This window comes from Oncorhynchus keta, chromosome 26, assembly GCF_023373465.1.
Source record: "Oncorhynchus keta strain PuntledgeMale-10-30-2019 chromosome 26, Oket_V2, whole genome shotgun sequence".
Classification (NCBI taxonomy): Eukaryota; Metazoa; Chordata; class Actinopteri; order Salmoniformes; family Salmonidae; genus Oncorhynchus; species Oncorhynchus keta.
Genome location: NC_068446.1, coordinates 36,603,784 through 36,629,873, shown reverse-complemented (window position 1 = coordinate 36,629,873; position 26,090 = coordinate 36,603,784). Strand labels below are relative to the sequence as shown.

Genomic DNA, 26,090 nt, shown 5'->3' with positions numbered 1-26,090 from the left:
GTCCGAGGGAAGAAAACAGTCCTTAATGTAAAATCTCAAATGGATGTTTAACCTTTATTTAACTAGGCAAGTCAGTTAAGAACAAATTCTTATTTACAATGACAGCCTACGCCGGCCAAACCCTAATCCGGACGACGCTGGGCCAATTGTGCACAGCCCTATGGGACTCCCAATCACGGCCAGATTGTGATACAACCTGGAATCAAACCTGGAATCAAACCAGAGTCTGAAGTGACGCCTCTACCTCTGAGATGCAATGCTTTAGACCACTGCGCAACTAGGGAGTGACAGTTTCACCAACATCTTTAAAATGAAATAGCCTAGCCTAAATAATGTCTAAATAATGTCTATTTCATTTCATAAAGGTGTTAAATAAAATATATCCTTCAATTCAACAAACATGAATAAATCAACTCTAGAAGTAAATTAGGTTGAAACAGTGTGGTCAATCCAACACCACTACACTCATAAAAGGACAGAAAAGTTCAATAACATCAAGTTCTCTTAAATCATGAACTCTGACTCCCCATGGGAATGATAGGTCAGATGATAGAGAATTCCCTCCTGACTCTCTCCCCACATACTTAACAGAGCAGGGCATTTTGAGACAAACAAAGTTAAGTAAGCATGAGTGGAAAATATGTACCTGCATGTTTTGGCATACAGGTAGTTGGATTGAGTGGTCCATTCAATTTCAAGTATCTTTCTTGGGTAACTACAGTTGAAGTCGGAAGTTTACATACACCTTAGCCAAAAACATTTAAACTCAGTTTCTCACAATTCCTGACATTTAATCCTAGTAAAAATTCCCTGTTTTAGGCCAGTTAGGATCACCACTTTATTTTAAGAATGTGAAATGTCAGAATAATAGTAGAGAGAATTATTTATTTCAGCTTTTATTTCTTTCATCACATTCCCAGTCAGATGTTTACATACACTAAATTAGTATTTAGTAGCATTGCCTTTAAATTGTTTAACTTGGGTCAAACGTTTTGGGGAGCCTTCCACAAGCTTCCCACAATAAGTTGGATGAATTTTGGCCCATTCCTCCTGGCAGAGCTGGTGCAACTGAGTCAGGTTTGTAGGCCTCCTAGCTCACACACAACTTTGGCAGCATGTTTGGGGTCATTGTCCATTTGGAAGACCCATTTGCGACCAGGCTCCTGACTGATGTCTTGAGATGCTGCTTCAATATATTCACATAATTTCTTTCCTCATGATGCCATCTATTTTGTGAAGTGCACCAGTCTCTCCTGCAGCAAAGCAACCCCACAACATGATGCTGCCATCCCTGTGCTTCATGGTTGGGATGGTGTTCTTCGGCTTGCAAGCCTCCACTGTTTTCCTCCAAACATAACGATGGTCATTATGGCCAAACAGTTCTATTTTTGTTTCATCAGACCAGAGGACATTTCTCCAAAAGGTACGATCTTTGTCCCCATGTGCAGTTGTAAACCGTAGTCTGGCTTTTTTATGGAGGTTTTGGAGCAGTGGCTTCTTCCTTGCTGAGTGGCCTTTCAGGTTATGTCGATATAGGACTTGTTTTACTGTGGATATATATACCTTTGTACCTGTTTCCGCCAGCATCTTCACAAGGTCCTTTGCTGTTGTTCTGGGATTGATTTGCACTTTTCGCACCAAAGCACAGAACTTGTCTCCTTCCTGAGCGGTATGACAGCTGCGTGGTCTCAGGGTGTTTATACGTGTGTACGATTGTTTGAACAGATGAACGTGGTACCTTGAAGCGTTTGGAAAATTGCTCCCAAGGATGAACCATACTTGTGGAGGTCTACAATTAATTTTCTGAGGTCTTGGGGCGGCAGCGTAGCCTAGTGGTTAGAGCGTTGGAGTTCAAACCCCCGAGCTGACAAGGTACAAGGTACAAATCTGTCGTTCTGCCCCTGAACAGGCAGTTAACCCACTGTTCCTAGGCCGTCATTGAAAATAAGAATGTGTTCTTAACTGACTTGCCTGGTTAAATAAAGGTAAAATATAAATAAAACATTTCTTTAGACTTTCCCATGATGTTAAGCATGAGTTTGAAGGTAGGCCTTGAAATACATCCACAGGTACACCTCCAATTGCCTCAAATTGTGTCAATTGGTCTATCAGAAGCTTCTGAAGCCATTACATAATTTCTGGAATTTTCCAAGCTGTTTAAAGGCACAGTCAACTTAGTGTATGTAAACTTCTGACCCACTGGAATTGTGATACAGTGAATTATAAGTGAAATATTCTGTCTGTAAACAATTGTTGGAAAAATGACTTGTGCCAAGCACAAAGTAGATGTCCTAACTGATTTGCCAAAACTATAGTTTGTTAACAAGAAATGTGTGGAGTTGTTGAAAAACAATGACTCCAACCTAAGTGTATGAAAACTTCCGACTTCAACTCTATGTACAGTGCTTGAATTGGATTGAAATAGGTACCAGTACTGTTTATATTAAGGTGCAGGAACTCTATTTATTTACCTTTATTTAACTAGGCAAGTCAGTTAAGAACAAATTCTTATTTACAATGGACGGCCTTCCTCGGCCAAACCCTAACCCAGATGACACTGGTCCAATTGTGCACTGCCCTATGGGACTCCCGATCACAGCCGGTTGTGATGCAGCCAGGACTGAACCAGGGTCTGTAGTGATGCCTCTAGTACTGAGATGCGGTGCCTTAGACAGCTGCGCTACTCTGGAAATAATCATTTTAAGCCAATATTTTCTGAGAGGTGCAGGAACTGAAGCAGTAGAACATCTGAGGTGCCGGAACTCAGTTCCTGTGAGCTCCTGCCCAAGTCAAGCTCTGTCCATGTATATAATTCAGGATGTATTACACATTTAAACATTATTATAGCTACATGGAGCAAGCACTGACAGCTCAGAAAGCTCTGAATACAATACATATTGTCACTGCAAACAGAATATATTATATATATAACTACAAAAATAAAAAAGCTATATGATCAGCTTACAGTGCCTTCAGAAAGTATTCATACCCCTTGACTTATTCCATTTTTTATTTTTTTATTTTTTTATTTCACCTTTATTTAACCAGGTAGGCTAGTTGAGAACAAGTTCTCATTTGCAACTGCGACCTGGCCAAGATAAAGCATAGCAGTGTGAACAGACAACAGAGTTACACATGGAGTAAACAATTAGCAAGTCAATAACACAGTAGAAAAAAATGGGCAGTCTATATACAATGTGTGCAAAAGGCATGAGGAGGTAGGCGAATAATACAATTTTGCAGATTAACACTGGAGTGATAAATGATCAGATGGGCATGTACAGGTAGAGATATTGGTGTGCAAAGAGCAGAAAAGTAAATAAATAAAAACAGTATAAAAACAGTATGGGAATGAGGTAGGTGAAAAAGGGTGAGCTATTTACCTATAGACTATGTACAGCTGCAGCGATCGGTTAGCTGCTCGGATAGCTGATGTTTGAAGTTGGTGAGGGAGATAAAAGTCTCCAACTTCAGCGATTTTTGCAATTCGTTCCAGTCACAGGCAGCAGAGTACTGGAACGAAAGGCGGCCAAATGAGGTGTTGGCTTTAGGGATGATCAGTGAGATACACCTGCTGGAGCGCGTGCTACGGATGGGTGTTGCCATCGTGACCAGTGAACTGAGATAAGGCGGAGCTTTACCTAGCATGGACTTGTAAATGACCTGGAGCCAGTGGGTCTGGCGACGGATATGTAGTGAGGGCCAGCCGACTAGAGCATACAAGTCGCAGTGGTGGGTGGTATAAGGTGCTTTAGTGACAAAACGGATGGCACTGTGATAGACTGCATCCAGTTTGCTGAGTAGAGTGTTGGAAGCCATTTTGTAGATGACATCGCCGAAGTCGAGGATCGGTAGGATAGTCAGTTTTACTAGGGTAAGCTTGGCAGCGTGAGTGAAGGAGGCTTTGTTGCGGAATAGAAAGCCGACTCTGGATTTGATTTTTGATTGGAGATGTTTGATGTGAGTCTGGAAGGAGAGTTTGCAGTCTAGCCAGACACCTAGGTACTTATAGATGTCCACATATTCAAGGTTGGAACCATCCAGGGTGGTGATGCTAGTCGGGCATGCGGGTGCAGGCAGCGATCGGTTGAAAAGCATGCATTTGGTTTTACTCGCGTTTTATTGTGTTACAGCCTGAATTGAAAATGTATTAAATACATATTTTTTCTCATCCCTCTACATTAGAGGTCGACCGATTAATCGGAATGGCCGACTAATTAGGGACGATTTAAAATTTTCATAACAATCGTTAATCAGCATTTTTGGACACCGATCATGGCCGATTATATTGCACTCCATGAGGAGACTGCGTGGCAGGCTGACTACCTGTTATGCGAGTGCAGCAAGGAGCCAAGGTAAGGTGCTAGCTAGCATTAAACGTATCTTATAAAAAACAATCAGTCTTAACATAATCACTAGTTAACTACACATGATTGATGATATTACTAGTTTATCTAGCTTGTCCTGCATTGCATGTAATCGATGCGGTGCCAGATAATTAATCCTTGAATCATAACCTCGCCAAACAGGTGATTTAGCACATTCGCAAAAAAAGCACTGTCGTTGCACCAATGTATACCTAACCATGAACATCAATGCCTTTCTTAAAATCAATACACAAGTATATATGTTTAAACCTGCATATTTTGTTAATACTGCCTGCTAACATGAATTTCATGAGTCAGGGTATATGCAACAGTTTGGGCCGCCTGGCTCGTTGCAAACTAATTTGCTAGAATTTTACGTAATTATGACATAACATTGAAGGTTGTGCAATGTAACAGGAATATTTAAACTTATGGATGCCACCCTTTAGATAAAATACGGAACGGTAACGTATCTCACTGAAAGAATAAACTAACTATCGAAATGATCGTGACAGAGCAGTCTGACTGAGCGGTGGTAGGCTGCAGCAGGCTTGTAAGCATTCATTCAAACAGCACTTTTGTGTGTTTTGCCAGCAGCTCTTCCCTGTGCTATGTGCTATGTGCTATGACTTCAAGCCTATCAACTCCCGAGATTAGGCTGGTGTAACCAATGTGAAATGGCTAGCTAGTTAGCAGGGGGAGCACTAATAGCGCTTCAAACGTCACCCACTCTGAGACTTGGGAGGAGTTGTTCCCCTTGCTCTGCAAGGGCCGCAGCTTTTGTGGAGCGATGGGTAACGATGCTTCGAGGGTGGCTGTTGTCGATGTGTTCCTGGTTCGAGCCCAGGTAGGGGAGAGGAGAGGGACGGAAGCTATAATGTTACACTGGCAATACTAAAGTGCCTATAAGAACATCCAATAGTCAAAGGCATATGAAATACAAATGGTATAGAGAGAAATAGTCCTATAATAATGTCACGCCCTGGTCTAAGTATTTTGTGTTTTTCTTCATGTATTGGGTCAGACCAGGGTGTGGCATGGAGTTTTTGTATTGTGGTGTGTTTTGTCTTGGGGTTTTGGTGTGTATGTATTTGGGATTGTAGCTAGTGGGGTTATCTAGCAAAGTCTATGGCTGTCTGGAGTGGTTCTCAATCAGAGGCAGGTGCTTATCGTTGTCTCTGATTGGGAACCATATTTAGGCAGCCATATTCTTTGAGTTTGTTGTGGGTGATTGTCCTTAGTGTCTTTGTTCCTGTTGCTTTATTTAGTTGACAAGTATAGGCTGTTTCGGTTTTCATTATGTTTATTGTTTTGTAGTGTTTTGTGTTTATTTGTATTTACGTTAGTTTTTTCATTAAACATGGATCACAATCTACACGCTGCAGTTTGGTCCGAATCTCCTTCACCACACCTAGAAAACCGTTACAAATAACCTCAACCTAAAACTTCTTCCCTGGGAATATTGAAGACTCATGTTAAAAGGAACCACCAGCTTTCATATGTTCTCATGTTCTGAGCAAGGAACTTAAACGTTAGATTTTTTACATGGCACATATTGCACTTTTACTTTCTTGTCCAACATTTTGCTTTTGCATTATTTAAACCAAATTGAACATGTTTCATTATTTATTTGAGGCCAAATTGATTTGATTGATGTATTATATTAAGTTTAAATAAGTGTTCATTCAGTATTGTTGTAATTGTCATCATTACAAATAAATAAATAAACAAACAAAATCGGCCGATTAATCGGTAGCAGCTTTTTTTTTTTTGGTCCGCCAATAATCGGTATCGGTATCGGCATTGAAAAATCATAATCGCTCGACCTCTAATCTACATACTGATTAATGATAAAGTGAAAACATGTTTTCAGAAATGTTTGCAAATTTATTGAGAATGAAATACAGAACTTTCTCATTTACTTAAGTAAATTATTTGTGGAAGCACTTTTGGCAGTGATTACAGCTGTGAGTGTCTTCTGGGTAAGTCTCTAAGAGCTTTCCACATCTGGATTTCACAACATCTGCCTATTATTACTTTCAGAAATGATTCAAGCTCTATCAAAATGGTTGCTGATCATTGCCTGACAACCATTTTCATGTCTTGCCATAGATGTTCAAGTAACCTGAACCAGGTTTTCTTCTAGGATTTTGCCTGTGTTTAGCTCCATTCTGTTTATTTTTATCATGAAAAACTCACCAGTCCTTAATGATTACAAGCATACCCATGACATGAAGCAGCCACAACTATGTTTGAAAATTTAGAGAGTGGAACTCAGTATTGTGTTGTATTGGATTTGCCCCAAACATAACACTGTATTCAGGACAAAAAGTGAATTGCTTTGCCACAATTTTTGCAGTATTACTTCAGTGCCTTGTTGCAAACAGGATGCATGTTTTGAATAGTTTTATTCTGTACATGCTTCCTTCTTTTCACTCTGTCATATAGATTAGTATTGTGGAGTAAATCAAATGTTGTTGATCCATTCTCATTTTTCTCCTATCACAGCCACTCAACTCTGCAACTGTTTTAAAGTCGCCATTGACCTCATGGTGAAATCCCTGAGCGGTTTCCTTCCTCTCCAGCAACTGAGTTGTGACTGGGTGTACTGATACACCTTCCAAAGTGTAATTAATATCTTTACCATACTCAAAGGGATATTCAATGTCTGCCTTTTCATTTTGACCCATATACCAATAGGTTGCCTTCTTTGCAAGACACTGGAAAACCTCACTGGTCTTTGTGGTTGAATCTGTATTTGAAGTCCTCAACTGGCAGATTCATTAAATAGTACCTGAAAAAAACACCGGTCTCAACGTCAATCGTGAAGAGGCAACTCCAGGATGCTGGCATTCTAGGCAAAGTTCCTCTCTTTCGTGTCTCTGTTCTTTTGTCCATCTTAATCTTTTATTTGCATTGGCCAGTCTGAGATATGGCTTTTTCTTTGCATCTGTCTAGAAGGCCAACATCCCAGAGTCACCTCTTCACTGTTGACGTTGAGACTGGTGTTTTGGGGGTACTATTTAATGAAGCTGCCAGTTGAGGACTAGTGAGGCATCTGTTTCTCTAACCAGGCACTCTAATGTAGTGGTATTCTTGCTCAATTGTGCACCGGGGCCTCCCACTCCTATTTCTATTCTGGTTAGAGACAGTTTGCGCTGTTCTGTGAAGGGAGTAGTACACAGCGTTGTACCAGTTCTTCAGTTTCTTGCCAATTTCTCACATGGAATAGCCTTCATTTCTCAGAACAGGAATAGATTGACAAGTTTCAGAAGAAAGTTCCATGTTTCTGGCCATTTTGAGCCTGTAATCGAACCCACAAATGCTGATGCTACAGATACTCAACAAGTCCAAAGAAGGCCAGTTGTATTGCTTCTTTAATCAGGACAACAGTTTTCAGCTGTGCTAACATAATTGCAAAAGGGTTTTCTAATGATCAATTAGCCTTATAAAATGATAAACTTGGATTAGCTAAAACAATGTTCCATTGGAACACAGGAGTGATTGTTACTGATAATGGACATTTGGAAAGTTGTAGGTGACCAAATACTTATTTCCCACCATAATTTGCAAATACATTTATTAAAAATCCTACAATGTGATTTTCTGGAATTTTTTTCTCATTTTGTCTGTCATAGTTCAAGTGTACCTATGATGAAAATTACAGGCCTCTCTCATATTTTTAAGTGGGAGAACTTGCACAATTGGTGGCTGACTAAATACTGTTTTGCCCCACTGTATATATAGTGCATTTGGAAAGTATTCAGACCCCTTGACTTTTTCCACATTTTGTTACGTTACAGACTTATTCTAAAATTGATTTTCTTTCAAATAAAATCCTTAGCAAACTACACACAATACTCCATAATGACAATGTGAAAACAGGGTTTTAGACATTTTTGCAAATGCATGAAAAAAAATCGGACCCGTTGTTATGAGACTCTAAATTAAATTGAGGTCAGGTGCATCCTGTTTCCATTGATCATCCTTGAGATGTTTCTACAACTTGATTGGAGTCCACCTGTGGTAAATGCAATTGATTGGACATGATTTGGAAAGGCACACACCTGTCTATATAAGCTCCCACAGTTGACAGTGTATGTCAGAGTGAAAACTAAGTCATGAGTTCGAATGGAATTTTCCGTAGAGCGCCGAGACAGAATTGTGTCGAGGCACAGATCTGGAGAAGGGTACCAAGAACACAGTGGCCTCCATCATTCTTAAATGGAAGAAGTTTGGAGCCACCAAGACTCTTTCTAGAACTGGCAGCCCAGCCAAACTGAGCAATCGGGGTAGAAAGGCCTTGGTCAGGGAGGTGATCAAGAACCCGATGGTCACTCTGACGGAGCTCTAGAGTTCCTTTGTAGAGATGGGAAAACCTTCCAGAAGGATAACCATCTCTGGAGCGCTCCACCAATCAGGCCTTTATGGTAGACTTGCGAGACGGAAGTCACTCTGAAGTCACCTGACAGCCCGCTTGGAGTTTGCCAAAAGGCACCTAAAGACTCTCAGAACATAAGAAATTAGATTCTCTGGTGTGATGGAACCAAGATTCAACTCTTTTGCCTAAATGCCAAGAGTCACGTCTGGAGGAAACCTGGCACCACTGTGAAGCATGTCGGTGGCAGCATCATAGTATGGGGGTATTTTTAAGGGGCAGGGACTGAGAGACTAGTCAGGATCGAGGCAAAGATAACGGAGCAAAGTACAGAGATCTTTGATGAAAACCAGCTCCAGAATGCTCAGGATCTCTGACTGGGGTGAAGGTTCACCTTCCAACAAGACAATGACCCTAAGCACACATCCAAGAGAAATGTACAAGTGGCTTTGGGACAAGTCTCTGAATGTCCTTGAGTGGGCCAGTCAGAGACCGGACTTGACCCAATCGAACATCTCTGGAGACCTGGAAATAGCTGTGCAGCGATGCTCCCCATGCAACCTGACATAGCTTAATAGGATATGCAGAGAAGAATGAGAGAAACTCCCCGAACACAGGTGTGCCAAACTTGTAGAGTCATACCCCAAAAGACTCAAGGCTGTAATTGCTGCCCAAAGGGCTTCAACAAAGTACTGGTTAAAGGGTCTGAATACTTATGTAAATGTGCTATATTTCTGTTTTATATATTTTTTTAATAAACTAGCATAAAATTCTAAAAACTTGTCTTTGCTTTTTCATAATGGGTTATTGTGTGTAGGTTGATGAGGGGAAAAAAACAAGTAAATATATTTTAGAATATGAAACCTAACAAAATATGGAAAAAGTCAAGGGGTCTGAATACTTTCCGAAAGGCACTGTATACAGAGTATATGTATGTGTAATATAGCCTATGCTTTATGATATAGGCCTAACGTCAATGTAAACCATTTCTCTTTATTGTCTTATCAGAAAATGTGGTGTCGCATTAGGGCTGAGAATTGCCAGCGACCTCATGATACGGTATTATCATGATACTTAGGTGCCAATAAGATATGTATCACGATACTGTATTGCAATTTGATACTGCGATTTTGTTGAGATTCAAGTTATCATTATTTTTGACCTTTATTTAAGCAGGTAGTCATGCTGAGACCATGGTCTCTTTCACAGTTTAGACCTGCATGAACAACAATAACACTACACATATAGATACAGTATATATACATCAATTACACAATACATGAAAAGCAAACACAAAACACAAAAATCAAGACACAATTATATGAAACAAATACATTCTTTAGTAAAAAAAAGTCCCTCTAACATCCGCCTGAATTGCCCGATGTTCCAAAAATATTGCTCACCATGTCTGCTGCAAAGGGACAAGAGAGAGCCATAATGAAGAGTTTTGATCAGTCATGGAAATAAAATCACTTAAAACATTTTGGCTCACCAATTAAAAAGATTGAGACAAAGCTGTAGAAGGAGAAATATCGGCGTGTTGGCACTGTTACAGCAGACTAGTGCTAGCTAATGGTAACTAACTAGCAAAAATATACTTGTTATTTTTTTGAGGATCGATACTTCGAGTCATAGAATCGATATAATATAGTAAAAATTAATATCGGAATACTCTATTGTATCGATCCCTCCCCCATCCCTAGATTGCATGCAGGATGAGAATACAGTACATGGTGACATTGTTCTTGAGGAGCATAAAATATAACTGTCACGAATACCACCGAAGGGGGCTCCCCTTCCTGCTCGGGTGGCGCTCGGCGGGCGTCGTCGCCGGTCTATTAGCTGCCACAGAAGGGGGCTCCTCTTCCTGCTCGGGTGGCGCTCGGCGGGCGTCGTCGCCGGTCTATTAGCTGCCACAGAAGGGGGCTCCTCTTCCTGCTCGGGTGGCGCTCGGCGGGCGTCGTCGCCGGTCTATTAGCTGCCACAGAAGGGGGCTCCTCTTCCTGCTCAGGTGGCTCTCAGCGGGCGTCGTCGCCGGTCTATTAGCTGCCACAGAAGGGGGCTCCCCTTCCTGCTCGGGTGGCTCTCAGCGGGCGTCGTCGCCGGTCTATTAGCTGCCACAGAAGGGGGCTCCCCTTCCTGCTCGGGTGGCTCTCAGCGGGCGTCGTCGCCGGTCTATTAGCTGCCACAGAAGGGGGCTCCCCTTCCTGCTCGGGTGGCGCTCGGCGGGCGTCGTCGCCGGTCTATTAGCTGCCACAGAAGGGGGCTCCCCTTCCTGCTCGGGTGGCGCTCGGCGGGCGTCGTCGCCGGTCTATTAGCTGCCACAGAAGGGGGCTCCCCTTCCTGCTCGGGTGGCGCTCAGCGGGCGTCGTCGCCGGTCTATTAGCTGCCACAGAAGGGGGCTCCCCTTCCTGCTCGGGTGGCGCTCGGCGGGCGTCGTCGCCGGTCTATTAGCTGCCACAGAAGGGGGCTCCCCTTCCTGCTCGGGTGGCGCTCGGCGGGCGTCGTCGCCGGTCTATTAGCTGCCACAGAAGGGGGCTCCCCTTCCTGCTCGGGTGGCGCTCGGCGGGCGTCGTCGCCGGTCTATTAGCTGCCACAGAAGGGGGCTCCCCTTCCTGCTCGGGTGGCGCTCGGCGGGCGTCGTCGCCGGTCTATTAGCTGCCACAGAAGGGGGCTCCCCTTCCTGCTCGGGTGGCGCTCGGCGGGCGTCGTCGCCGGTCTATTAGCTGCCACAGAAGGGGGCTCCCCTTCCTGCTCGGGTGGCGCTCGGCGGGCGTCGTCGCCGGTCTATTAGCTGCCACAGAAGGGGGCTCCTCTTCCTGCTCGGGTGGCTCTCAGCGGGCGTCGTCGCCGGTCTATTAGCTGCCACAGAAGGGGGCTCCCCTTCCTGCTCGGGTGGCGCTCGGCGGCGTCGTCGCCGGTCTATTAGCTGCCACAGAAGGGGCTCCTCTTCCTGCTCGGGTGGCGCTCGGCGGGCGTCGTCGCCGGTCTATTAGCTGCCACAGAAGGGGGCTCCCCTTCCTGCTCGGGTGGCGCTCGGCGGGCGTCGTCGCCGGTCTATTAGCTGCCACAGAAGGGGGCTCCTCTTCCTGCTCGGGTGGCTCTCAGCGGGCGTCGTCGCCGGTCTATTAGCTGCCACAGAAGGGGGCTCCCCTTCCTGCTCGGGTGGCGCTCGGCGGGCGTCGTCGCCGGTCTATTAGCTGCCACAGAAGGGGGCTCCCCTTCCTGCTCGGGTGGCTCTCAGCGGGCGTCGTCGCCGGTCTATTAGCTGCCACAGAAGGGGGCTCCCCTTCCTGCTCGGGTGGCTCTCAGCGGGCGTCGTCGCCGGTCTATTAGCTGCCACAGAAGGGGGCTCCCCTTCCTGCTCGGGTGGCTCTCAGCGGGCGTCGTCGCCGGTCTATTAGCTGCCACAGAAGGGGGCTCCCCTTCCTGCTCGGGTGGCGCTCGGCGGGCGTCGTCGCCGGTCTATTAGCTGCCACCGATCCCTTTTTCCTTTTCGTTTGTTTTTGTCTAATTGTTTTCACATGTTCCTTGTTGGGGTTTTGGGATGGGTGTTATTTAAGTTTGTTTTGCCCGCTGGTGATTGTGCGGGCTTGTTGGTTTGTTACGTTTGGTGATGTAGCGTGTTTGTTTAGGGTTTTCTCTGCCCAGTGTTTGTAACTAGGTTTTGGGTTTGTTTAGCGCCAGTGTTTTAGGGCATTCACCCATGATTGGACCTGTTACGTTTTGAAGGACATTAAAGCGTTTTTCCCGTTCACTTTGCTCTCTACATTTGACTCCTCACTCATCACTCACCCGACGTTACAATAACTCAATCACTGGGCAGTTGACATTAAATTAAGTACATTCCAACATAAAGATGTACAATATGACACCCACAAAATTACCTTTCATGAAGTTGTACCTTTAAGTGGTGACATCTGTACATTCCAAACAGACATGCTTTTGTTGACCAGTACATGTAACCATTGTTCACATAACAGGGAGAGCATGACAAATTACGCGGATATGTCATTACCTGCTTTTCGTCATTGGATCGCCTGAAGGGATTGTCAATGGAGATTAAGGAAATCATAAATCTCCACTGTGAACAAATGTCTCAACAGGAACACATTCATCATTGATCATTCGCTATGGTACATACGACATTTCATTTGCCACTCACTGTGAAGTCACCGAGGAGAAATGTGCTGCCGAACGCTGTCCTCCCAAACTTTCCCCTGAGGTGACATGAATAAATCAGGTGATATTCTAATGTATACTAACGCCTTCTGTAGAGTGGCCAAAATGAACACAACCCAGTCTGAGTTTGAGTCCTGAATTGCTGGCCATCTTGCATCTCCAAGGCTATGGTATTACTGTAATAGGGTCGTTCCATATGATTTCAATCCCTTCCTGACTTTTGATTTGAACTAAATCTTCCATACATGTTTGCCCATGGTAAAAGAGGTAGAAGTTGACCCATTTTGCATGTCCCCACCCTACCATGAGACATCCATGTCTTCCTCACTGAAAAACATAAATGTTTGGGTGCCATATAATTTGAAAGATTACAAACAAGGTTGTCAAAATATGTAAAGATGTCTTGATTTAAAAAATTAAATAGTAACTGATTTATTTATTTTTAAAATGACCTTAAACGTCAGTTATCTAAAAACGTGTCAACTCAGATGTTTGAGTTTCATATGGAACGACCCAATATTAAACTCCACAGCAAGATAAGCACAATTCCACCAAAAGTGCAAAGAATGAACAACACGTTTTTTTTATGAGTACTCTGAGGCACTGCAAGAACCCTTGATGTTTCCCTCACCGAAGATGCTACAATCTCAACACTCCCTTTCCCAAAACAAATCACAAGACAAAACATGATCAGGAAAAAGCTACATTTGTTTCAAAGTGAACATGGGGTTTGCGTGACAAACTCTGGAAAATGTATTTGCCTGGTTCCCTATAAGCCTCAACATTGTCAAACCCACTGTAAGAACTTAAGGCCATTGGTTTGCATTAGGACATGTCATATGCAGCAGAACATGCTGTTGGTCATTTACCCAAATTGAATTAGAAAGGGGGAACTGGGTCTGATAGAGGTCCAGTGAGCGTAGACACTACGACCTGCCAATATTCTGGGCTAGGCATGGACGCTAATTCAAATCTCAAGGGTAGAGAAGCAATGCCCAGAGATTCAAGAGAACTCTGCATAGAATTGTTTGAACAGAATGGAGTACATGAGCAAACAATTGAAAGACATGTTAGTTTGTATCTAGTAGTAGCATTGTTGGTTTGTATCTAGTAGTAACAGTGTTGGTTTGTATCTAGTAGTAGCAGTGTTGGTTTGTATCTAGTAGTAACAGTGTTGGTTTGTATCTAGTAGTAGCAGTGTTGGTTTGTATCTAGTAGTAGCAGTGTTGGTTTGTATCTAGTAGTAGCAGTGTTGGTTTGTATCTAGTAGTAGCAGTGTTGGTTTGTATCTAGTAGTAGCAGTGTTGGTTTGTATCTAGTAGTAGCAGTGTTGGTTTGTATCTAGTAGTAGCAGTGTTGGTTTGTATTTAGTAGTAACAGTGTTGGTTTGTATCTAGTAGTAGCAGTGTTGGTTTGTATCTAGTAGTAGCAGTGTTGGTTTGTATCTAGTAGTAACAGTGTTGGTTTGTATCTAGTAGTAGCAGTGTTGGTTTGTATCTAGTAGTAGCAGTGTTGGTTTGTATCTAGTAGTAGCAGTGTTGGTTTGTATCTAGTAGTAGCAGTGTTGGTTTGTATCTAGTAGTAGCAGTGTTGGTTTGTATCTAGTAGTAGCAGTGTTGGTTTGTATCTAGTAGTAGCAGTGTTGGTTTGTATCTAGTAGTAGCAGTGTTGGTTTGTATCTAGTAGTAGCAGTGTTGGTTTGTATCTAGTAGTAGCAGTGTTGGTTTGTATCTAGTAGTAGCAGTGTTGGTTTGTATCTAGTAGTAGCAGTGTTGGTTTGTATCTAGTAGTAGCAGTGTTGGTTTGTATCTAGTAGTAGCAGTGTTGGTTTGTATCTAGTAGTAGCAGTGTTGGTTTGTATCTAGTAGTAGCAGTGCTGGTGTTTTTTATCTAGTAGTAGCAGTGTTGGTTTGTATCTAGTAGTAGCAGTGTTGGTTTGTATCTAGTAGTAGCAGTGTTGGTTTGTATCTAGTAGTAGCAGTGTTGGTTTGTATCTAGTAGTAGCAGTGTTGGTTTGTATCTAGTAGTAGCAGTGTTGGTTTGTATCTAGTAGTAGCAGTGTTGGTTTGTATCTAGTAGTAGCAGTGTTGGTTTGTATCTAGTAGTAGCAGTGTTGGTTTGTATCTAGTACTAGCAGTGTTGGTTTGTATCTAGTAGTAGCAGTGTTGGTTTGTATCTAGTAGTAGCAGTGTTGGTTTGTATCTAGTAGTAGCAGTGTTGGTTTGTATCTAGTAGTAACAGTGTTGGTTTGTATCTAGTAGTAGCAGTGTTGGTTTGTATCTAGTAGTAGCAGTGTTGGTTTGTATCTAGTAGTAGCAGTGTTGGTTTGTATCTAGTAGTAGCAGTGTTGGTTTGTATCTAGTAGTAGCAGTGTTGGTTTGTATCTAGTAGTAGCAGTGTTGGTTTGTATCTAGTAGTAGCAGTGTTGGTTTGTATCTAGTAGTAGCAGTGTTGGTTTGTATCTAGTAGTAGCAGTGTTGGTTAGTATCTAGTAGTAGCAGTGTTGGTTTGTATCTAGTAGTAGCAGTGTTGGTTTGTATCTGGTAGTAGCAGTGTTGGTTTGTATCTGGTAGTAGCAGTGTTGGTTTGTATCTAGTAGCAGCAGTGTTGGTTTGTATCTAGTAGTAGCAAGACTCGTACTAATGGAGACACAGATCTCGAAAATAAAGATGGTGATTATATTTTTGTATGTTTCTGAGGGGGGAAAAAATGAAAACATATACTGATACTCTGCCCAGACACTCAAATTAACCCAAGAGTGGGCTAGTTGCAGCATGCTCTGATCTTAGACCGGCGTGCATATGAGACGCACTAGGAATCATAAGTTACGAGGAATTTCTTCCTGACACATAGGCCTAATCAATCATTGTTTTATAATGAATATGTAAGCCAGAGCTTGGGGCAAAGCTTGTGCTCGGAGTATGCTTGCAATGTAGGCCTCAAATGAACGTCTGGTTAGCTGAAATGAGTTCAAATATTTTCTCTGCATTTCTATTACTCGTGATGCTGGTTTGAATGTGTCTTATCATGAAATGGTTTGACTTTAAAGTCTGCTTGTCTCAACAGAAATGTGGTGACAAGTGCATCAACTTTGAAAAAGTCCCTCCTTAGTTCTTCTTGTACCAATACAACAATCTTGGGTAATAAATAGCATGTGACTCTCAGGAATAACAATAAACAAGTTGCTGAATTCGAGTATAGATTAGCAAATGGTTCATGGAAACTACTGTGAACTACTTCAAGAAAACCCTTTCTCTGGGAGACGCACAGACAATAACATAGTAACTACTGTCACATGATTACAAATAACATTAGATTAAAGAGCACATTGCCTGAGGATGGTCTTGCAAAGGGATACCCAGACACTCTAGAATGTTGAGAACTTCATGCAATGCTGTTATTATTTCTGCTACAAGCAAAGCACTGATCACTGATGTTGAATACGTCAAGTCAAGCCATACACTCTCAAAAAAGGGTTCTTAATTGTTTCCCTGAAGGGTAGGTAGTGTTTCCCAACTGCAGTCCTCGAGTACCCCCAACAACTCCAGTCATTGAGTACCCCCAACAACTCCAGTCATTGAGTACCCCCAACAACTCCAGTCATTGAGTACCCCCAACAACTCCAGTCATTGAGTACCCCCAACAACTCCAGTCATTGAGTACCCCCAACAACTCCAGTCATTGAGTACCCCCAACAACTCCAGTCATTTAGTACCCCCAACAACTCCAGTCCTCGAGTACCCCCAACAACTCCAGTCATTGAGTACCCCCAACAACTCCAGTCCTCGAGTACCCCCAACAACTCCAGTCATTGAGTACCCCCAACAACTCCAGTCATTGAGTACCCCCAACAACTCCAGTCCTCGAGTACCCCCAACAACTCCAGTCCTCGAGTACCCCCAACAACTCCAGTCCTCGAGTACCCCCAACAACTCCAGTCCTCGAGTACCCCCAACAACTCCAGTCATTGAGTACCCCCAACAACTCCAGTCCTCGAGTACCCCCAACAACTCCAGTCATTGAGTACCCCCAACAACTCCAGTCATTGAGTACCCCCAACAGTACATTTTTGTTGAAGCCCTAGACAAGCACACCTGATTCAACATGTCAACTAATAATCAAGTCCTCAATGAGTTGAATCAGGTGAGTTTGTCAGGGACTACAACAAAAATGTGTGCTGTTGGGGGTACTCGAGGACTGGAGTTGGGAAAATGCTGTAGGGGAACCCTTTTTTAGACTGTGGAGAACCTTTTTATATTAGAATAACCCATAATATAAAAATCTGTATGATTCCCCATTACACTGATAGAACCAGAGGGTTCTTCATTACACTGTAAAAACCTTTCCCGGGTACTTATTGCAGTGAAAATACACAAAAGTTACTGTATTTGTTTTTTCTCCAACTGTTCTGCCTGCGGCTATGGAACCCTGACCTGTTCACCGGACGTGCTACCTGTCCCAGACCTGCTGTTTCCAACTCTCTCTCAATGATTGGCTATGAAAAGCCAACTGACATTTACTCCTGAGGTTCTGAGTTGTTGCACCCTCGACAACTACAGTGATTATTATTATTTGACCATGCTGGTCATTTATGAACATCTTGGCCATGTTCTGTTACAATCTCCACCCGGCACAGCCAAAAGTGGACTGGCCACCCCGGTCCCTCTCTAGGTTTTGTCCTTTCTAAGGAGTTTTTCCTAGCCACTGTGCTTCTACACCGGCATTGCTTGCTGTTTAGGGTTTTAGGCTGGGTTTCTGTACGGCACTTTGAGATATCAGCTGATGTAAGAAGGGCTATATAAATACATTTGATTTGATATTTTTAGAGCTGGATTAAGGATTGGATTAATTAACAGCATGCTGCTGTATTATGATTACTTGGGAGTTAACTTCACTTGGGATTTGAACTCACAACCTCTCGGTTACCAGCGACCTGACTTTCCTGCTACACCACCTGGTTCATGGGTATGACAGAGATTGTTAGAATATTAGAACTAATAGACATTTGTCCCTATGGGGGAATCCTTGTGGGTGTCGTGTAGAACCCTTTTATTTATCCCTGTAGGGGGACCCTTTAGAGTTCCATTTAGAACCCTCTCATGAAGAAACCTCTGATTCCAGGTAGAAACAATGACAGGTTCACCGTTATACTTAAAGGATACTTCAGATTTGCTTATGGAACACACTATTAGGTACTCCCATGGTTCTGGTCAGAACCTTTAAGGGTACATGTGTGCAAAATCTAGAATAATGTCAAATAAAACTGTCTAGCCATTATATTCACTATAAGGTACAATCATTACTGCACTTTAAATGTAGGTGAGTGCAATGTTCTGGCGGGGGCTCCTTGGCACATTTAGGAGCATGGTAAAACATTTTGTATTTTTGCCAACCGTTAGTGGTAGTGTTGTACTAGTTTAACGTCTTGGTGACAGGGGGCAGTATTTTCATGTCCGGATGAAATACATGCCCAAATTCAACTGCCTGCTACTCATCCTCAGAAATAAGATATGCATATTATAGGTAGATTTGGATAGAAAACACTCTGAAGTTTCTAACACTGTTTGAATCATGTCTGTGAGTGTAACAGAACTCATTTAGCAGGCGAAACCCCGAGGACAAACCATTCAGAATTTGTTTTTGAGGTCACTCTCTTTTCAATGGATTTTCATTGGGAATCCAGGGATCTGGATGGGATCTTCTTGCAGTTCCTACCGCTTCCACTGGATGTCAACAGTCTTTAGAAATTGGTTGAAGAACGGCCATCTTGAGCGAGGGTACCTTGTAGTGTACTGTTAGATAGAGGCGCCTGACCAGAAAGCTAGCTACAGTTTGTTTTCCTCCTGTATTGAACATAGATCATCCCGTCTTCAATTTTATAAATTATTTACGTAAAAAAATACCTAAAGTTCTATTACAAAAGTAGTTTGAAATGTTTTGGCAAAGTTTACAGGTAACTTTTGCGATATTTTATAGTCACGTTGAGCAAGTTGAAACTGGTGTTTTTCTGGATCAAACGCACCAAATAAATTGACATTTTGGATATATATTGACGGAATTAATCGAACAAAAGAACCATTTGTGATGTTTATGGGACATATTGGAGTGCCAACAAAAGAAGCTTGTCAAAGGTAAGGCATTAATTATATTTTTAATTCTGCGTTTTGTGTCGCACCTGCAGGGTTGAAATATGCTTCTCTCTCTTTGTTTACTGAGGTGCTATCCTCAGATAATAGCATCTTTTGCTTTCGCCGAAAAGCCTTTTTGAAATCGGACATGTTGGCTGGATTCACAACAAGTGTAGCTTTAATTTGCTATCTTGTATGTCTGATTTAATGAAAGTTTGATTTTTATAGTAATTTATTTGAATTTGGCGCTCTGCATTTTCCCTGGCAGAGAGGTTTTAAGTGGTTTTATCATTGTGTTGATGGAGGTTGAGCACATAATTTGTCCACTTCCAGTTCTATCATCGTTGTAAGAGCTTGTGACAATCAAGAGCTGCACTGTTAAAAGGTTACTGTGTTTTTTCCAGTAACTTAACTGCAGTTGGTCACCAGGAAGTATTTTTGAATAACTTACTGTCAGCTTACTGCAAGTAGTTATTGTAAAATTCACAGTAACTTACTGGTGCTGGTCTCTGTCACACTCACTGACCTGATGGTGTGGTAGGAAGGTCAGTTTGCTGTCAACCAAGAGGTTGAGACCCAAGTGTGCTCACCACAAATAATACTTAGTTAAGCTATCTTGTAATCAGTATAGTTAAGGGAAAGTACAGTAAACTAGTTGCAAGTAGGTTACTAGCAATTGAGTTACTGAGAATTTTACAATAACTTACTGACAGCTAGTTGCCAGTTAGGGAACGCAATATTCACAGCAACTTCCAGAAAACTAACTGTCATTAAATTACTGTGAAATGCACAGTAACCTGTTAATATTCCAACTCTTTATTATCACATGCCCTTGCAAAGATTGCAGAACTGAGAATGTGCTCAACCGTTGACAACATTTTATTTCATTTTTATTTCACCTTTGTTTTACCAGGTAAGCTAGTTGAGAACAAGTTATCATCTACAACTGCGACCTAGCGAAGATAAAGCAAAGCAGTGTGACACAAACAACAATACAGAGTTACACATGGAATAAACAAGAGTACAGTCAATAACACAATATTTTAAAAATTAAGTCTATATGCAGTGTGTGCAAATGGCGTGAGGAGGTAAGGCAATAAATTGGCCTTAGTAGCGAAGTAGTTACAATTTACCAAATTAATACCGGAGTGATAGATGAACAGATGTGCAAGTAGAAATACTGGTGTGCAAAAGAGCAGAAAAGTAAATAAAAACAATATGGGGATGAGGTAGGTAGATTGGTTGGGCTATTTACAGATGGACTATGTACAGCTGCAGCGATCGGTTAGCTGCTCAGATAGCTGATGTTTAAAGTTAGTGAGGGAAATATAAGTCTCCAGCTTCAGCGATTTTTGCAATTCATTCCAGTCATTGGCAGCAGAGAACTGAAAGGAAAGGCAGCCAAAGGACGTGTTGGCTTTGGGGATGGCCAGTGAAATATACCTGCAAGAGTGCGTGCTATGGGTGGGTGTTGTTATTATGACCAGTGAGCTGAGATAAGGCGGTGCTTTACCTAGCATCGACTTATAGATGACTTGGAGCCAGTGGGTCTGGCGACGAATATGTAGCGAGGGCCAGCCGACTAGAACATACAAGTCGCAGTGGTGGGTGTTATAAGGGGCTTTGGTAACTAAATGGATGGCACTGTGATAGACTGCATCCATCAACCACTTAAACCGGTGCAACACTTCCACTGACGGTTGGCACAAAAAACTAAATTCAGTAACTTGTTGTTTACCGTACTTTCACTGCAACTAGTAGCCTGTAGTGTACTGTAAAAGTGTAGCATTTCATGGCATGAACAAAGAACCCCAGACAAAGAACCCCTCAGGAACCTCAAAGGGAACAAACCGTGTAGTTGTCATGGCAACAATACCAATGGACAACATTTTGTGGATCTTTTAGCAGATAACCAGCCTGTACTTTTAGCAGATAACCAGCCTGTAATGAGTAATGTGGTGATTTAGGCACAAGAACCAATCTTACCATAGTAGACCTGTGACAGACTCCCTTTCAAAGTAGACAAGTACCAGCGATAAAACAGAGTTACAACTAGCAGAATTAGTAGAGGTCACATTGCAAGACAAGAGCAAGAAAATTAAACAACATGGCAGAATGAAGAGAGGATGTGGAAGGGGCAGACAAAATAGAAAATATCTGCCAAGCATATGGAGAGCTATTGCATTTAAATGAACACAGTTTAATTACCTGTGACTGATATCTTCATGGTGGCCTCAAGGGGCCGGTTGTTGTCCAGGTCTCTGCTCAGCCTCATGTCCCCATTGTCCTTGTTCAGGATTAGTAGACTCAGCTCGTTGCCCTCCACAAAATTGTACTGGAGGTTATCTGACACATCCGGGTCCTGGGCAGGAACCTTCCCGATCACCCCAGCCGGAAAGCTGTTGGACCTGTTGGTGACGTAGTTGTTAAAGATGATCTCAAAGTCGTGTAGGACAGGGTCATTATCGTTGACGTCCAGCAGGCGGATGTGCACAATGGCGCGGCTGACTAACGGTGCAGAGGTCGCCTGGACAATGATGGTGTACTCTATCTTGGACTCGTAGTCTAAATCAGTGAGAGCGATAAGATCCCCGTTGAAGATATCTAGTTGGAAGACCTCTGGGACGTTTCCTTCCACAATTTGGAACAGGATTTGCGCATTGCTTCCCTTGTCAGGATCTGTAGCAGTGATGCGGGCTACAATGGAACCCACAGGACTGTTCTCCACCACATAGACGTACAGTTCGTCCTTTTCAAACACAGGAGCATTGTCGTTGATGTCCAGGACGGACACTTGGACGTCCATGGATGCCTTAAGTGGCGGAAACCCCTTATCCACAGCAAAGGCCTTCAGATTGTACACAGGCACATTCTCCCTGTCAAGTTTCCTGGCTGTTCTAATAATGCCAGAGTACGGCTCAATGAAGAAGTCACCCTCTCCATCATCCCCACCCTGGAAAGTGTAACTAAGTCTCCCATTGGACCCTGAGTCCCTGTCAGATGCAGAAATCTGGAGGATGCTGGTATACACGGGTGCATCCTCAAACACTGTCCCCTGGTATATGTCTCTGAGGAACTGTGGTGCGTTATCATTAGCATCCAGAACAATGATCTCCACATATGTGGTGTCAGATTTCTGGGGGATGCCATTGTCGCGGGCAATGACAGCTAGCGTGTAGGAGGCCTGATCCTCATAGTCGATTTCTATCTGTGTGGTTATGGCACCTGTGTCAGGGTTGATCTTGAACTGTGGCACGTTGTCCTCCATAACATAGCTGATGCGTGCGTTCTCCCCAGTGTCCTCGTCCGTGGCACTGATCACCACCACAGTGGAGCCCACAGGCTGGTCCTCGCCGATCGTCACCTGGTAGTTGGCGATTTGGAACACGGGCTGGTGGGTGTTGGCATCAGTGACGTTGATAAAGACCTGTGCTGTGTCGTAACGCGTGCCATCCGAGGCGGTCACCGTCAGGACATACTGGCGCTCCTGTTTGTAGTCCAGTGGCATAGCTAAGGTGATGACTGCCCCTGCAGTCTGACTGGTGATGGCAAACCTGTTCCGCGTGTTGCCGCTGGAAATCTGGTATGTTACCACACTGTTGGCGTCCCGATCTATGGCAGAGAGTGCTAGCACGCTCATACCTACCAAAGCATCCTCATTCATCTTCAGGCTATACAACCTCTGAGTGAAAGTGGGGACGTTGTCATTCACGTCGAGCACCGTCACACTGACGCTGGCCGAGGAAGACATGACAGGGACCCCATGATCAACTGCTTCAACGCCAAACGTGTAAAAGTCGGTGGTCTCCCTGTCCAGTTCTACACTAACTGTAATCAACCCTGTGCTGTTGTTGATGATGAAGGGGAAGCCTGGAGCCATAGCTGTTAATCTGTACTGCAAATGAGAGTTGTCACCGGAGTCTGCATCAATAGCCTGAATATGGATCACAGAACAACCAACCGCCACATTTTCCAATACTGTGGCTTGAAAGGGTGTGCTAACAAACATAGGGGCATTATCGTTGACATCCACAACTTGCACTACAACTATCCCTGTGCCATTAATCAGAGGTGGCCTTCCCCCATCCTGTGCCTTTATTCTCAAATGATATTCCCTGATGATCTCATAATCTAGAGGGTTGATTATGTCAATGACACCTGTAGGGGAATGGATGTAGAACTGGCCCTTCACGTTGCCACTGATGATGCTGTAGTGGACTTTTGCATTGTTGCCCTCATCTTTATCTGTGGCCTTCACCAGGGCCACTTTGGTGTTCACTGCCACGCTCTCAAGCACCTGGACTACATACCTATTCTCGCTGAACTGGGGGTAGTTATCATTCTCATCCTCCACAGAGATATACACTGTAGCCGTGGCACTGCGGGCGCCTGGGTCTTTACCCTGGTCATTAGCCTCCACTATCAGTTGATACTGGGTCAAGGTTTCTCTGTCAGGCCGAACCCTAATCTTGACTAGTCCATTTCTAGGATCGATTTCAAAACCAGCATTATCTTCCCCCTCATTCACAATCTTATAGATCATGTTGGCATTTGATGGGGCATCCCCATCTGTGGCCCTTATAGTCAACACTTCAAAACCTATCTCCACATTTTCCCTAATGCTGACCCTGTACTCTGTCTGCTCAAACACAGGCCCATGATCATTAGTGTCACTTATAGTGACAGTGAGGTAAGCAGTGGCCGACCTCTTAGGGGTGCCATTGTCTGTGGCAATAACTTTGAAGATATGTGTGTCCTTGACCTCCCTGTCCAAAGGCTGCAACGTTGTAATGCTGCCGGTCTGCAAATTGATTTTGAAATAATCATTGGATCTGCTATCGAACAGAGCTTCAATATCATATTCTACTTCACCATCATCATCGTCGTCGGTATCCACTGCTTTGAGCGTAATTACGCGAGTTCCCGCCGGTTCATTCTCCGGGACAGACACCTGATAGTTGGGCAGTTGAAACTGGGGAGCTGTATTCACATTTCTTTTTTTACGTTTGGTCCATGAACCCAGTCTACCCAAATCCCCGTCTGTAAACATGGCATGACTATGAAGAGAATTCATTCGCAGTTTCACACGAACAGTGGTGTAATTCCAAAGATGTTGCACCCTGCAGAATAAATCCAACTCGTTTCGCTCATTGGGTTGCAGACAGTTTAGCAAAACACTCCCGTTATCAAAAACTACTTTCCAGTCCCCTCCCTTACATAACGAAAGGTAAGAGTGAGGTTTTCGAGTAAAAAGTGGTAAATGTTCATAAATGTTCAAAAGCAAAATCCTATTTGAGACGCATGGATATGTCTCTACTGTTGAGAGAATGTTCATGTACATCTTGGGCTTACCTTCGTTTGCCTTTCTCCTATATTTAATGAAACAATTCTGTCCGTGCACAAAAGTATTGAAGTGAATTAAAATAAAGGTATCTGAGGTACTTGATTTGAACTGAATGTAAAGCGGCGCAGTGTTCTTCCTCAACAGCGCACAATTAACTTTTCCTGAGAAATATACAATTCCGTGTCGTCTCTCGATATTGAAAATGTGTCTAGCGTATTTAGGAGTTAAAGTCCTGTCTATTTGATAGATCCAACCCCGTCCAAGAGATACATTTCCGAGCACTACTCCGGGCTGTAGAGTGTCCGAAACGTGTACATCAAAACATGCAATTACTGGAAAGTGTGATAGAAAACATATCCACGGCCAAAGCATTTGTAATGCCATGGTTTAAAACGCATGGCATCCACCGAATCTGTCAAGAACATCTATAAAATCCACTGAACAAGTTTTTCCCGGGTCCTCGCCGTCCAATCCCGTTCCATGATGAGTTAGAATGCGAGGATCGGAGCAGAGCATGGCGCGCCCATTAAATAGTTCGAACAGGTCTCACTCTCCAGAGAACAAGAGAGAGGTCCAACTCAGCGGAAAATCGGTCCCCCTCCAGCAGGTGTTTTTTCTCGGTGTTTGCCTTCCAAGCAAGTTACTGTATGGCAGTAAATGGGTGTCGAATTTGGTAAACACAAAATGTATGGCTTATTTGCTATGTGAGTTTTATTTGATCAAATATACGTTTCATAACGCTTAAATTGTTACTAGTGTTATATAAATTGGACACCCCGCCAACTTTGACAAAAAAAACACTATATCGGGGTTGTCTCGAGATGGCTATGCATATTCATGTTTGAGGCTAGTAGCATAGCATCTCCCTTGAATTCCGGCGGTTGACTTCAACAACCGTCAATGAATATACAAAACTAGATTACAATAGTGAGATCTATCCACCAATCCAAAGAAAGTATAGGCGGGAACCAGACCGCCCACATTGCCATTTTGACAACCACTCCCATTGTTAGGGCAGAGAGACGTGTATGTCGATCATCTGTGCACTCTCACCGCCCCAGATCTGAAAGCTCCCCTGCTCCCCACCTCGCGTTTACACAGGCAACCAAATTATATTTTTGTTCAATAATTGGTATTTTGACAGATCTGCTCTGAAACAGATCTTTGATTAAAAAGATCTGATGTGGTTAGTTAAAATATAATTTACTGGAATAAAGATCAGAATTGGACTACTTGTGTAAACGCTGCACTGTTTGTCAGTCAAACGCTGATTCCCAAATCTCAGCAGCCGATCACAATGATCTCTAAAAACCTCCTATTTGTACAGGTATATAGATTTTCTGCGACGTCTCAGACTTTGGTTTGCAAAATTACATTCACATTTTAAAACTGTCCTCATTGTATAACGTATTTAAAAAAACATATAGAAATTCACAGACAATTGAAGATTGATTAAATGATGTCACCTAGTGGACATACTTTCCTATAGGCCAGGGATCATCTTGATTCGGCTGCGGGACGATTTTTTTTCTTGAGAGGATGGTCGGGGGGCTGAAGCCCAAACAGATCTACTATTTGACTAAAACATATTCATTTCAAACCTTGCTTTGTATACAATCACAAGTCGCTATTATGCGTGGGAATACTTGGGAACAGATTTCCTAAATTAAAATAACTTGGCGCTGATTTCC

The 26,090-nt window shown here is 43.1% G+C and overlaps 1 protein-coding gene across 1 annotated transcript in view; it reads right to left on the bottom strand.

Annotated features, from left to right (window-relative positions):
• The window catches only part of LOC118359328 (cadherin EGF LAG seven-pass G-type receptor 1), a 118,545-nt gene extending 93,335 nt beyond the window's left edge, over window positions 1-25,210 (bottom strand). Inside the window, exon 1 of the mRNA XM_035737830.2 lies at window positions 21,264-25,210. Within this exon, the coding sequence (XP_035593723.2) occupies window positions 21,264-24,783 (3,520 nt within the window). The 5' untranslated portion in view covers window positions 24,784-25,210. The remainder of the gene's footprint in view (window positions 1-21,263) is intronic.
• Between the last annotated feature and the right edge of the window lie 880 nt (window positions 25,211-26,090).